General features: G+C 38.2%; 1 protein-coding gene across 4 annotated transcripts in view; it reads left to right on the top strand.

Moving 5' to 3' along the window:
- CDC123 (cell division cycle 123) overlaps positions 1-15,488 on the top strand; it is a gene marked incomplete at its 5' end in the record, with an annotated part of 34,839 nt that overhangs the window by 397 nt on the left and 18,954 nt on the right. For 2 of the 4 annotated variants that reach the window (XM_084517840.1, XM_084517841.1), the window contains 5 exons: positions 933-1,004; positions 3,099-3,153; positions 3,966-3,998; positions 7,484-7,579; positions 8,263-8,369. In XM_084517840.1, coding sequence (XP_084373966.1) covers positions 933-1,004; positions 3,099-3,153; positions 3,966-3,998; positions 7,484-7,579; positions 8,263-8,369 — 363 coding nt within the window. Of the gene's footprint in view, positions 1-932; positions 1,005-3,098; positions 3,182-3,965; positions 3,999-7,483; positions 7,580-8,262; positions 8,370-15,488 lie in introns of all 4 variants that reach the window. The other 2 variants (XM_084517842.1, XM_084517843.1) reach the window with 1 other exon arrangement.

Genomic DNA, 15,488 nt, shown 5'->3' with positions numbered 1-15,488 from the left:
CCCGGGGAAGGGTGTTTGGGGCCGGGCTGGGTGAGAAATAAGGGCCTGCGTGGGGCAGCGATGGCTGGGAGGAAGCACAGGGGGCTCCATCGAGGCTCCAGGGGCTGCCCCAGGAGCTGGAGCCTTGGATATCCACCCGAGGGAGCTGCTCTGGGAGGCCCGAGGTGCAGGCTGAGTGCTGGTGATCTCCATGGTGTGCTCTGGTGGGACCCCAGGCTGTCCGCGTCCCACCTTGTGCCCGCTTGGTTGCTCAAAAAAACCAGGCTGAGTGCCCTCAAGCCAAGTGGTTAACTTCAAGTTCCTGTTTTTTATTTTTATTTTTGGAAAAAGTAGCAGCTTCTGTGGTTGCTGAGGTGCTGCTGCAGGTTACCCAGGGGTTATGAGGCCCACCAGCAGCTCAGGGCAGTCAAACTCGAGAAAGGTGCCCTGGTGGGTCAGAAAGCTGTGACATCAGGCATTTGGTAACCAAAACATTTAATCTTTACACATTTTAGTGTTTAGCCAGTGTAGGTTCTTGGTCAATTTAGCTGTAGTCATACATTTTTTGGAACATTCAAGTGATAAAGGCACATTTTGGTTTGGATTTTAGAAGGGAAGTGTTTGTTTTGAACAACACATTACCCCTCTTCTCACTGGCCACATGCAGTCTTTGAATTTCTTGGAAGTTTGAAGGAGTGGAGTATTTCTGTGCATTTTGTCTGAGATTGTTGTCTCTTTCTCCCTTACTTCCCTGGAAGGAAAAAGAGAGTTGCATTTTGGGAAGGATGGGAGGAGAGAAAGAGAAACCTGTTTTGTTCACAGTATTAGAGAATAAAACATACTGATATTGAGGTCTGTTCCATTTAAAAACCATTGTTTTTATTCTACTCTTTATTATTTTAGCAAGTTATATTAATAATAAATTACTGAACTCATTCTCTTGTTTTTTCCAGTGTTATACTTCCCCTCCCAGATAATGTGAAAGAATACCTACTGGATGATGGGACGCTTGTGGTTTCTGGAAGGTAAAGTGTGTTTCCCTTCCACCGTGCAAGTATTAATACTATTTTATAATCACAATAGTATTTTGTATTCATATGTATTATAATTTGCATAAGGAGTTTTGTATGTTTGACCAGTCTGGCTGCAGTCAACCTCATCCTGTATGAACATGTGCGTGGGCAGACTGTTGCTGTCAGCAAAGCTTGACTTGCTAGTGCCTAAAACAGCTCCTAAAATCCATGCAATGTGCTCAATTGATTCTTTTATTTTCAAAATAAAAAGTTGTTTATTATTATTTATTTCCTTGCAGAGTCTCCTAGTCTCTCAGGATTTAGTGTACAGCCTGATGATTTGTATTTGGTTGCCTTGGTACAGTTAGTTCCAGTTAAGTGGCTTGAACAGTGCCACAACATTTCCATGCCTGCAGCCTTATTCAGGGGTGAAATGTCATTACTTGAGTTTAATTTTCAATAATATAAACCAAGTACAAAAATCTTACTGATTATTGAGGTTATATAATCATTTGTTTACATACAGTCAGTGCCTACGAAGAGGCTGAATGTACTGTATGTATACCTATGCCAAGATTTTGGATGTAGAAGAGTGAGATAGGTACCAGTGAAAAACAGTTGATGTGAATCCAGGCTTTGTTCTTTGCTTTCTCCTTAGAATCTCACCATATGTCTTCCTTGTAAAATGATTATTGCACAAATATATCTTGCTAATGATCAGGCTCAGAATACAGTCCACACTTCGTCATTTCCTGATGGGTAGTTTGACTCTCACAGGGCAACCAATTAGACTGTGGATATAAGGGAGCTAGGCCTAATTTCTCAGGAATCAATCTGTACAAAATTGAAGCTGTTTAAACACCTTGTAGAGATGAAAGGTCAGAAATGTTTGTGTTTTTTTTTTTTTTTTAAACTAATTTGGTTAAGAAGCAATACTATCACCTGTTTCTGCAGAATTTGGTAATCTATTTAACAACAGCCATTTAATTTGTAATCAGACTTCAGAAAAATTAAAACTGAGGACGTGAGTTCACAGCTATTCCATATGAACAATTTCTGCTGTCTTCAGTAGAAAAACGGACAGCTTTATAATTGAATTAAATTATATTAAGGTAGTTTTAATTTAAAAGTCCAATTTAAAACCCAGTTTTTCTATTAAGTTGAACTTTCTTAGCTAGAAGTCAATGTGATCTTCCTACAGTCAAGGCCAACATCAATTTTAAACCTCAATGAGCCACTATCTGAGCTCTATATCTCAAAAATTGAATCGACAATTTGATCCCTGTGGAGGTGCATTAAGGAACTGCAGAAATGTAGCTTGTTGAAGAATTGACTTTTTGCTATCAGTACCTAGTTGTAAGGATGTACGTTTGAGCTTACCCTGTTTGCTATGCTGACTTGCCTTTTTCAAGAGCTGGGTCTTCTACCTTAAAAGATCTTCACGCTCAGTTACATTGGCCAAATAACTTGAAAAGTAATGTAAAACGTAAAGGGAATATTTGCAGCCAAGTATTTTCCTCCACGTATGCTAATGTTTGCAAGAGCAGATCTCATCCGTGGAGAAAAAGGAGATTCCCAAGAAAACGTCAATGGCCATGTAATCACTTTCAGTAGGATCCTCTTTTTCTGTGTGTGGAGTGTGAGGAAGTTTTATTTTCAGAACCTGAAATACACAAGTCAGCATTTCAAACAAGTTTTATAAAGTTTTACGTGGAAAGAGTGTGGAGGCAAAGCATAATCTAAGTTGATCTTTCTTTTTTTTTTAAAGTTTCTAACTTTACAATACTCACCCAGTAGCACAAATTAAAAGAATGATTAATAAGGTGTTGAAAAGCTTAAATTATGGTCTTTTCAGAGCAGGACGTGATCCGCTAATTGGAAAGAATCAAAGTGTTTTGGGTAGGGCTCAAGTCTAATGCCAGGGAGTTTTGTCTTCAGTTATTCTATATTGGTGTGCTCTGATTTTCTCTGCCAGGGGTTTGAGGCTTAATCTTCTTATGAAAACATTTTGAGATCAACAGCTGGTAGATGCTGTGGAAGTGTAATATATATGATCAAGTCAAACTCTGGTGCTCAATTTTTTTTCCTATTACTTTTTTGGTTTAGAGAAGATCCGCCAATTCATGCTCAAGAAGGGAGTGACGATGCAGAGGAAATACAGGTCAGTGTAAAACACAAGTTAATGTCAAGTGTCTGGAGAAAAACACGAATATTTCTGCATGCTTTATAGGTGAGGCTAGTACTTCACCAAAATAATAATCACACACTGTTTGCCTTGAAAAAAATTGACAAACATCATGATTGACAACACAAACATGATGCCAAGGAAGGCGTAAAATGTTTGCTTTTTCACACACAACTTTTTTTTTTTTTTTTTTTAATTTCTTGATAATTATATTTCTAATAACGACCAAGGAATGTTGAAGGATGTTGGAAATGAAATTAAGATGGTTTTATGTCCCGAAAAATTAGGAGAAGTTACTTCAAGAAACAATGAAAGTCTGTAAGGCCTCTGAGGGGTATTCCAGAAATAAAAAACTGAAAAATGTTATAAATGCAAGGTGACAGAAGGTGCAAAAAAGATGAGAAATATAAGTAACATTAGTGGATTGTGGGTCTAAGGATGGAAGTAAGGGAGGTGCAAACAAGGTTTAGATTGGGAAGACTCCATTGAGTTCTGAAATGTACAAGTCTGCAATAGAAATCACAGTTAAAATATACAGGTGTTGTCTTGTATCCGTACTTTACAGTAGTACTTTGGCTGGATATATGCATTTTTTTCTGTGTTAATTTATAACCATAATAATTAGAGGATAATGGTATCATGCTGGAGAAAAATCAGGGCAATGATGACATGTTGTAGGAAGCTCTATAGTTTCCAGTATTATAGATAAATTCATAATAATTATAAATAAAATCATAATGGATGTCACAGGAAAGCAGTGACCTTTGATTTGTTCTTATGTTTAACAGTGGTCAGATGATGAGAATACCACGACGCTTAAGGTAAGGTCCCAACACGTGGGTTTATGTCAGCAGTATTCTTCCTGAAACCTTGTGACAGGAACTTCTCACCAGTTAGAGATATCCATTGTAGTTAGCATTTTCAAACTGTTCTAGACAGATGGCAGTATAGATACCTGTAACCTTAAAAATGTTGTTTTGCTGGCTTAATTTTATTTAACTAAAAATAAAATGCTTCTTTTCTTCATCCCCAACAATCACACACTTGTTAGACTATAGGAAATGAACTGAAGGATGGCTCTAAATATAGCTGTCTTTCATTTTCACCGCTTTGAATATCTCCCAATTACTTAATCAGGCTGGATGCAGAAGAAATGAAGCCCCTGCAGCTCAGTTTTCACAGCTCTTCTCTTACACCTTTGCCATTATTTCCTCCTAGTTACCTTTTTTTCCATCACTGTTTTTTCCCCTTTTTCCTGTCTTTATACTCTCCTTGTGCTATGCCCGGTTTAGAATCGAGACCATGATGCGTACGATTCAGGCTCCCTTCTTTTTTTTTTTTTTAATTTTTTTGAAAACTTGCTATTGCCCTGTCATTGTCAGAGTTAATATACTTGCACCTCTTGTCTGCCACTGATACTACTGCTTCAGTCCTGGTAGCTCCTCAGTGTTCAATGTGGTGTTGAATTGCTCACGTTGGATTGGGTGCCATATCACTTTCTTTGAGTTGTATGTATGGTAGAACTTAAAGCATAGATTTTAAGACTAATACATTGCCAACTTTGTACGGTTTAATAGCTTCAGTTCAAATATCTGCCTTAGATTGTAATTCAGAGCAAGGATTTCGGTATTCATCTTATTTTTTTTGCAAATGTCACGTTGTTCTATCTTGCTAAAGAAGAAATCCCAGATTTTTGAACTGGGTTTTATCATAGTGTACAACAGAGTAAAAAAATCCTTAATCAAGATATGATAGCCACTGGAAAGGTACAGGTGATTCCAGGTTACCTAGGTAAGGATTGTGAACTGTGTGTGCAGTGCAGCTTTACAACTCCAGTTTTACTGGGACTGGCTGTGATGGAGTTTCCTTTCTGCATAGCTCTCCCTTGGGTGCTGTGTTTTGGATTTGTGGCTAAAACAGTACTCATAATGTGAACATTTTGGCTATTGCTGGGCAGTCCTTACATAGTATCAAGACGTTACTGTGCCCCTTGTCTCCAGCAGCAGGGCCAGGCGTGGGCAAGAGTAAGGGAGGGGACAGAGCCAGGACAGCTGACCCAGATTGTCCTCAGGGATATTCCATACATATAAGGTGATGCCCAGCAATGAAATGGTAGAGGGAGAAGAGGGATGTTTTGGCTTCCATGTTTTTTTGTTTTTCTTTTGTTCAGAGACTGGCTGGACCTTGTCATTCATCAAACCTGGCACTTTGAAAATGTTTGATTTTGAACATGGTTTGAGCCTGTGGCTCTTTACTGTGGCTCTTTACAACAAAAATAAGGCCACATTTGGTCATACGAAGATCCCAGAAGTGGGATTTCACAATGTGCTCTGTACCTCCTCATAAGTTTGGAAGGTGATAGCCCTAAAGGTGCCTTGGCAAATACATTTTCTCTACCCGAAAACAAGGGGCTGCTCTGAGGGTAGGGAAAGAATGAGAACAGTCTTGTGCTTTTAAGTGTTGCTTGTTACCACTCTGGCAGTGATGAAGAAGAAGAAACAGCCTGTCTAGAAAGCAGAAGGGTGGGGAGCTGCACCTGGAGTTACTGCAGAATGTAGGAACAGATCAAGTAGCTATGTGCAAGCTGGACAGGAACACTCTAGGGAACATAATGTGTAAAGAATAGCAGAGAGGCTGGAGAATGCAGCTCTGTGTTCAACCCCAGCCTATCTTGCTAACGATTAATCCTGGGTTATAATTGGTTTCTCCACTGGTTTCTTTGTTCAGGGAGCAGTAAGGTGGGCTGTGACTGATTATTTCAATTTGATGACCTGCCTGAGTCATCAGGTAGAACTTGTTTCACTTGCCCCTTCTATATTCTGAAGAGAAATTAGAGCTAGAACCACAGAATAACCCAGAAAAATAATATTATATGTCAAGAGACATGTCTTAAGGAAGGAAATCCATAGTTCACAAGATTATTTTGATCCAGATGTGAAGGGAGAGTCAAGAGACAACAGAAATTTTACTTTGTCATTAATTTATTTTTAAACATAAAATATTTCTCTGGAATGAGAATCCTATTTCCGTGAAAGTTTCTGTTTCAGAACACTCTGTTAACATATTTGTTGTAGAAAGTATCATCTCCATTCTACAAATAGGATCTAGAAACAGACTTTTTTTTTAATTTAAGCTGTTCACAAATTTGGAAAAGTATAGGATTATAGAAAATTGTGTTTAAACAAATGTGTTAATATTGATGATTGCGAAGTTAAATGTTTATAATTCAGTAAAAGTTGGAATTCAGCTTATTTATGCTGCCTTAGAGCTATCTTCTTGTGTAATGTTTCTTCACCTGTATTAATCAAATGACATGAAGGTAACGTTTCCCTAGGGAGGTTTTGTATGCACTGGTATTATATATGTAGTGTCACTCCTGTCAAAAGAAGAGATGGGATCAGAATGCTCTGCACGAAGAGTTTCTCTTATTGCAGCAATGATTTCTAGAATTGACTGAAGCTCTAAAAATAAAATAAGAGCCTTTTTGGTACATTACCTGGTCTCCATGGGAAACTACACCTGAAAAAGTAAGGAAGGATTCAGAAAGTTTGAAGTTCAGTCTAGGACACTGCACTTTTTTTTTTTTAAGTCTGTTTTGTGAGGGGCTGCCAAAAGGAGATGACAAAATAAACTTTTTTTTGACCACTTGTGTGGCTATGAGGGCTTAGTTTCAGAGATCGGTTAGCTTTAGCCTAGATGGGTTGCATTTATAAATACAGGTGGAAATGGTGCTCTTACATACTGGTCGCTATAAATCCGTAAATCCTTGACATATGTCTGAAATAGTTTCATAGTTTTTTTAAAGGTCAGCAGTCAGTGCTGACCTTTGTGCCACATTAGGAGTGGAATTTATAGCTTCTTGATGAGTTTTTTTTCCCCCTTCACAATATTTACAATATCCTTCACAAGTCAAAGTTTTCTGGTGCAATGTGTGGCTTTCCAGTGTGTTTTGATGCAAGGATGCAAGTTAACATATATTATTAAAGAGCCACTTTAAGTCCTTATTTAAAATATTACTAGAAATACTTTGTAAATAAAAATACTAATATATAATACATAAATACGTTGGAAATAAATACTTTGGAAAGAATGTCATAATTGATTCTTAAGAGATTTGTTTCTACCAATGCATTACGTCTGTAGTGGACAAGTTTACTATTTTTTTTGGACAAGTTTATTCTTTCTATGATATGCATTTCTAATTTTTAAGAATTTTAAAAGCTAATCTTAATTTTTACGATAGATGCACTTTATTTACTATTACATGTAATGACATTGTTTTGTTTTTTTCTTGTTCTTTGTTAAGGCACCAGAGTTTCCTGAGTTTACAGCTAAAGTTGAAGAAGCAATAAGTTCCTTGGGCGGTAGTGTTTTTCCTAAGCTTAACTGGAGTGCTCCAAGGGTAAGAATGCTGACTCCTAAAATTTTTTTACAGATGCTATCACACAGATTTTTACTTTTATTTTTGGTTTATCGTAATGCATTGGAAAGTAGAGGAGACCAGGGGTTCTGATAAAGAAAGGAGTGATAGATGACAGTGAGGTTTGATATAGCAAGTTGTTCTGGTGGATTAGAGCTAAATGGTACGCTGCTTGGTCAGCCTGAAGCAAAACAGCTCTGTCTCTGTTATACAACCCCCCTACGTCATTGTTATAGATAACTGTCTGGTGGTCAGACTGTCCTCATTTAGGGTATTTGTTGAAAACTTTGCCTTGGATTAAGAGAAAAAATAGAGTCTAAAATAGAGTTAAGACTCTATCTTAAGGATGGATACCCTTAAATGACTTTGTATCATGGTCACAAGGAAAATTAGTGTTCAAGCATTCCAGGAAAATACCTGGAAGCAAAACCTTAGTTTTCAAATGGATTTTTGCAGCATACTATTCATAAGAAAAGGAACAGCTATTCTACATCCTTGTAACAGCAGATGAAGCTTGCCTCAAAATCCAAAAATCATTTTCTGCATGTATATCCAATGTTGCATAATATTTTGATCTGATAGATCTGTAGCTTGTATCTTGTAGCTTTATCTTTACTAGATCCTGCTAGAAAAGATAATTTTTGGATGTATTTCTTCCTCTTTAGGATGCCTACTGGATAGCAATGAATAGCTCACTGAAATGTAAAGCTCTTAGCGACATCTTCCTCCTCTTCAAAAGTTCAGACTTCATTACTCGTGACCTCACTCAGCCGTAAGTAGACTTCTAACAGAGAATCTTATTCTTACCCCGTCAAAAAAGAACAAAACACAAAGAGTAACTTTTCAGTTCCTGTGAAAGATCTCACTCTTTACTGCAGACGAACATCAAATACCTGATACAAAGATTCTTATTTATGTCTAAAATTTGTGATTCAAACGGATTTCAAGAGCAGTAGGAAGTTAGTTCTTTGAAACTTACCCCATCTCTTTTCTCCTTCATCTTTGTCTTTGCACCACACAGAAATAAATTCCAGGCTCAACTTAGTGCAGAGGATTGTGAGGCAAATTATATTCAGTGTTACTTAACTGTAAGTGAATTTTTCTAGTAAAGCAGAATTGTTTACCTAGTTACAATCAACAATAGAGAAGCAAGCTTTATTTTATTCTTAATTATCTCTTTTTTTTATACATAGTGAAAAACAAAACACAGAGATGTCATATTGAAGTGCTGCGTGTGAAATGACACTATAGACTAAGTCCATTTTTATTGAGTTGATTTCCAAGGCAAATGGTATTTTAATGTTACTTTTTTTTTTTTTTTTTCTTTTCCATCCCACCTTTCTTTGCACTTCTTGATAGTTAGCTTGTGACTGCCAGTTTTCATGGTAATACAGCATGACTTTTCCATGTCCCTTCCAATTTTGGACACATTAAAGTTTGTGGCTGCCTAGAAGGAACCTGAGACTTCTGAAGTATTGATAGAGCTCCTTGAGAATCCAAGATCTTGAAGCTCCTGAAGTTCCTGCACTCCAGGAACTGTGACTAAGGATAATAGTTAAAGTTTTATAAATGCAATGTGCTTGGTATTTATTATATCTGCATACGTAAAGGGAATATTCAATTGTATAGGAACAGTTTCCTCCTGTGGTAACTGGATCTGATTTGTGTAACTAATTTCTAAAATACTGGCTTTCTGGAAGAAAACACAATTGTTGAAATTTAATGTTCTTCTTATGACTACTATTATTTTTCATGTAAAAGAAAGAAAAACAACACAATTTCAAAGAGAGAGGGCAATCCATGCCTCAACATGAGAGATTGTTTTCCAGTAGTTATTCAATGCTTATTTATGTTACTACAATATGTAGGGGACTGACTCAAAGGCAGGGGCCTTGTTCTAGGTGCTTTGTAGAGGCGTACCAAACATAACAGTCCTGTCTTAAGTAGCTTATGAACCAGTAAGAATTGTGTCGTCTAAAACATGAAACCAATTATATTAATGCCATGCAACTGCCTTCCTTTTTATTCCTGCAACTCTAATAGCACTTTTGTTCCCAGTTTGTTGGTGCATTTAAAAAAATGAGTAGGTAACAGTATCTTCATCCTTATCTCTGCATTTATGTAGTGCTAACAGTGTTGTCAGTCCCGTTCTGATGATAGATTTTACAGTATATCTAATGTACAATATGATGAGGTAAAGGGGAGGAGAGTGAGAAATTAAGGAGGAGATGGTGGAGTGTAATGATGGTTTGAAAAGCATATTGGAGAAGGGAAACAGTTTTAAGGACTGAGAATTTGAAGTTCTGGGACCGTAGAGAATGAATGGGCTGCGGGAGATGAGAAGTCTGCAGTCTGCAATTCAGAGTTCAGTTTGTATTGATTCTCAGGAAACTTTGATGCCTTACTAAGGAGCTCTTCTTCATGATTTCTGCTAATGGGGGGCCAGGCCACTTAGCCAGGTGTCCTGAGGACAGTTGGCTACAAGGGTCGAACACTTACATTTAATGTGACCTTTGTTGTAGCTGCTTTTAGGACTAAGTTGTGTGGGTCTGAAAATATCTGTACGCTTTATATCAAGCCCTTTGTGAATATGAATACTTTTTCTTTGTATTCTACTGTCCCCATGCATAAAGAAGTTGAGAAAAAACTACCCCAAGCTCCATGGAGAATTCCTGTTTGGATAGCCATATTCTAATGAGTTTGGGACACAATCAAATATTTATCAAGCACTGTTTGATTAAAAGGTGTGGCAGCTGGGGATGTATATGTGCGTGGTCTTGTGCTCTTAGGTTATGCTGTTTGTATGGTAGAATGAGTCGGTTTGATGACTGAGATCTAAATTGGTGTGTTTCTCTTGAGTTTTATCTCATATCAGGGAAAGTTTAATGCCTCAGCTTATTCAGCTTGCCCGCTGCAGACAGCACCGACTTAGAGGGGAGGCAGTGAATGTGTTCCTCTGTTGTGAAATTTCACAGCATGGGTGATAACTTGAACCATCAGTAATTTCACCTTAAATTCACACCAGACAAAGAGCGGTAGTGGCTGAGCAGCCTGTAGCAGGTATGTTCTCTCCACTGATTTGCTGGGGGAGAAGTAACCTCCAGCAGAAAGGCAGGAGGTTAGAAGTTGCACTAGTTCAGTCCATTTGTGCTCCTTTCCTGAGGGTTAAGATGGATGCAGTTGGATAATGCAGCTCAACATGTGAGTAGCAAATAAACCAACCTTGTGTCGTGAGCGTGGGATTATCACCTAGCCTAACAGTTAAAGGGAAGTTTCATTTGAGAAGTATTGTATTTATTTCCGTTCCCATCAAGTCTAAAGTAATGTTGGTACAAAATCAGTGTTTTTTTTTTGTTTTGTTTTTCTCTCCAGAACAGCCTTTGATGTTTTGTTACGGTAGAGTTAATATGGGCAATGCTGCCTTGCACATCCACTCAAATTCATGAATACTGCATGCAAGTTGTGTATGTGACAAGGTGAACATAAAGTGTAAAAACACTTCAGTTTCTGCATACCTTATATTTTATGAGTGTGTTGTACCTGAAGATAGCACATATTATGGACAAGTGTATGCGTGGTATTTCTAAATTGCTAAGTTATTCATACAAAATGTCCCCATCCGAACACAGAAATGATTACTGCTGAATCACAGAGGTGGTCTTAGTTATTCTATTAATCAGCTGCCAGCTCCCTCGTCCTTAGCAAGCAGAAACTGGAAATGCAGTTGGCATAAGAACCTGAAGTACTGAACAAATGAAAATTGGAAACGTACCCAACTCAGAGCTAGTCAGAGGAAGGAGAAGGGATAAAAGCAATGTATTTCTGCTTCTTTCATTAATATTCAGTGTGGTCTAAAAGTTTCTTGTCCTGCATAAGTAACAGCTGAAATGTGTATACGCACACACACACACACACATATATATATATATATATTTATTTATTTTTTTCTCTTGTTCAATGGTATTAATTTAAAAATCAATTTCCTAAGCTGTAATATGAAAGCTTCACACTGGCAATTTGAAGATCCGTTTCTTAATGCAACTCTGCCAGTGATGTGGGACTTAAAGCACTTCTTATGCTTCTTTCTTCCTCTTCTGTTTCCTGTCTGTTTATCTGATACTGATCTATACGTTGGTCAGGTCAGAGAACTGCCCTTGCTGTAATTCTCAACTGGCTCAAGTTCTGAGAAAATTTCAGCTACGCAATACTTCAATACAAACCATCAGAAAATATGGCCTGAACTGCAGATACACTGAATGTGACGAGATAAGCTTTAACTATTTAAGCGTTCGGATTTTCTCATGATGTTGACACTTGTTAGGTTTCAAGCTCAGAATAATGAATTACCTTTCCTCTTGGAACAGGAATGAATTAGCAAAGACTTCAGAGCAATGTGCTTGTTACTGTAGCTGATGTGGTTTCTGCTTCAAGTAAGCATTGCATTTTACTTAGCTGAGTTTGCAGAATACTTGGTGGTGGTGTGACCCTTAACTTTTCATTTCTTAATCTAGGATTTCAAAAACTTAATGTGGATATGTGATAAAAGAACCCCCTTTCTAATTGGGATTTCTGTTAAACGATTAACACTCCTCTTTTGAACAAAAATTCCTTTGAAATCCTGTTGAGTGTATTGTTTTAGTAAGTAGCTTTCTTGTTCATTATTAGAGTGTTTGGCTATGTTTTGTTAAGATTTGAATACTCACCTTCAGACAGCTAAAGATAGTAGTAATAGTTCTAGTGATATGATAATGCCCTTTCAATTATAAGATAAGCTTGTTGTTGCTAAAAAGCATGATGTAAACTTTGGAAATTTTTGTTGAATTTTGGAGATCGTTCCTATTCTGCAGTGCTGAGCATTTTAAATCTGCAGGTGTCACTATTGGGATGTTGAAGCCTACAGCATTCCTATTTTTCTGGCTGTTTATCAATCATTACTGTAGAGATGAAATAAGAAATCCTGTAAATTCAACCTTGTCCAAAAGCAACCTGATGCAAAAGATGTTCCCTGCAGGGACTGCCCTTTGCCCTGGCATGGAGGGGCAGTTAGGTGCCAGAAGGTGCTGTTTTCTGCTGAGCACATTCAAACTGTTGTAAACAAGTTTTCAGTATTTTATTGGACCAGCTTGTCCCGTGGACCTGTTGCTTAGAAATGTTCACTCCTAAAACCTTTTTGGAAAGGTTGTTAGAGAGGTGAAGAGTCCAGGGGTAGCCACTGAACCCTGCCTGGGCCTAGGATGCTACTTTGTAAGTGAAATAGAGGGAAGGGATCACCTGCAAGGCCTTTAGTAGTTAGGGAATGACTACTAGGTTAAAGGAGCAGGTGAAACAGCTCCCAGCGAGCCAAGCTTCCAAATGCATTAATGTGCAAGACACAAAGGAACGTGAGGGGGGATGCACTTTTCCTATACAGGATTTTATAGGAGGGCTTTTTAAGCCCTACATCTGAGTGCCTGTTTCTCAGAGCAGTTGAGAAAGTCTGTTGTGAAGTAAGGTTTAGCTCATAAGGACACTGAAACAAGGCTTTGAAATTAAGCAGTACGTTTTTTTTTTTCCTTTAAGATAGCACTAAGACTTTATTTTTGAAATCAGACTTAACTCTTTAAGATGTAGAACCACAAAGTTCTCTGCTTTACCCAAACGCTCATGGCATGAAAGCTCGCTTTTGAGCGATGAAATGCCTGACTCAAAGAGTCAGATATGACAAAATCTCCTTGGAGGAACCCGATCCAGGAGGTGCAGGTTGGGTGTGTTTCTTCTGCCTCTTATTCTCAGTCTGTTCTGTTTTCTTTCCAATTTTCATTCTCTGAGAGGAGACTGAAAAATAGTCGAGGCTTAATATTTACTCTGTTTCTGCCTGCATCTAAACTTGATTCAGTTAAACTATCCTTTTTTGTTTTTTAATAGGAAGTTACAAAGTTCTTTCTGAGACTGTGTTCTCCTAACAGAACGTAGGAGGCAGTGTTGGCTCATAAAGATGTGACTTGGCGATCAGGATACTTTTTGTAAAAATGGTAGCTGTTGGTTTAGACTTTAATATGGCCTATTTCAAGGTAAACAGTTCCACATTATCTCATGTGGAAAATAAAGCCTTTTTACATACACTCCCATTTTTCCTAGGAATTTACAGTGCGTGTAGTTCAAAATCCTCTTTCAAGTGGTGCCTGAACAATTTGCTTGTGGTCCTTAAAGTTGAGTATTTCTTGCTGTTAGAAACTGGACTTTTGTATTTTATTTTATTAAGCTTTGAAAATAAGCTATGAGACAGTAGCAGGGGAACTGTCTGGTACAAAATGACTTTTACAAGTCTCATTATACCTGTAATAGCTCATTCTGTGAATAATAATCTCAGCTATTGGCGAATGAGTTGATGGTTTTTATAGCAGGATAGGTACCAGAGATCTCACAAACCTCAAATCACTTGTCTCTGTGGTGCAAGCTGAACTGCATAACAGCTTCACGTGGTGTGTCCTGTTGTCACGCGTAGGCATTTAGAGATTAACATCTGCTACAAGTAAGAGACCTTGATCCTTTTCTTGTTGCCATCTAAGTACAAATCTGTAGGCAAGCTGTTGACCACAGCACAAGCAATGAAGTTTAATTCCTTCACCCTCCTAGTGTTTAAAATTCTAATTGTCAAAGGCTTTTGAAAAGGGAGCTGGGAGATCTTTCTGTTTTGTGGTCCTTGAGTCCCTCTGAATGCTCTTTCAGCTACCTGAAAACCTGAATAGGATGCAAGTTAAAGAAACCCTGGCTAGCTTTCTGTCTCTGATGTTCAGAATGCTGTAAGTTACGGATGAATTCAGCCGTGTCCAAGCAGTTAATGCTAGAATAAGTTGGTAAAAGATATAAAATGGCAAGGAAAGAGAGAATATCTTTCCCCACTTAGCTCCCACCTAAAATATTTGAGGGTTGAACAAGAGATAACTTTGATTTTTTTTTTGCTAAATGGCAAAGTCTGCATCCTACAGGAATGGAGCAGATTATAGATACCGCCATTTCAAACATGGAAGACCCTGAAAAGATAATGCAGGGGCTGCAGAACCATGTGTTGGACTTCAGCTGCCTTCTTACCTCTAGTTTATGATTATGTTGGTGTGTGGGGAATATTTTCTTGAGCACGGTAAGCAGATACGATCGTAATGGAGGAATTTTGAGTCTAGCAAAACTGCAGGCACTTAGGAGTGTTTCTATTGCCTTGACAGATCTTAAATTGCTGGGATATAAACTGTAGCTGAAGGAAGTTATCTGTTTACATAGGCTTACAGATTTATACGATTGGTTTGATTACGGTACTTCTGGAAAGCATGCCTGCTATCACCCTTCTCTTCTCTGTGTGGTGGATATTAAAGCCTAATCTAAAAACTTATTTCTTCTGGCAGCATGCTGAGAAAACTGTGATGATAGCTCTTTGCTTCAAACTGAAGGCTGGGCAGCCGTGTCCTAAGCAAAGCATTGCATTTCTTATGAAGAGCAGAGACGTTGGGCAGCCGTGTCTTGCGATGCAGCGCTTGTAGGAGAGATGTGAAGAGATGTGAGACTTCTGGATTGCTTAACTGAGCTGAGTGCCAAAAGGAGATGTCTTAAATGGCTGTGTTTATCCTTAGTGCTCAGCACTGACCCTTTACACAGTTCTTCTGCGCATCAAAGTCGTTTGCCAATAAGGTCAGGGAGTCTGCCTGGAAGGAAAGTGCATGTTCTTCCGATAATTCCCTTGGACAGTTATGGGATTTATTGCAAGATTTGCTGTATAGCAACAAAAACGTACATAGAAGTTGTCTTGGATATAGCTGCCTCCATTCTTGGTAGTTGCTGAATGGTGGCACAGAGAGTGAGCTACTCGCAGGGAACAAAACCTTGGCATCTGCTTGCAGTTATGGAAATAGTTTTGTTT

The sequence above is a fragment of the Aythya ferina genome, assembly GCF_964211825.1.
Source record: "Aythya ferina genome assembly, chromosome: 1".
Taxonomy (NCBI): domain Eukaryota; kingdom Metazoa; phylum Chordata; class Aves; order Anseriformes; family Anatidae; genus Aythya; species Aythya ferina.
Note: the sequence above shows the minus strand (reverse complement) of the source record. Positions and strands in the feature narration are given on the sequence as shown.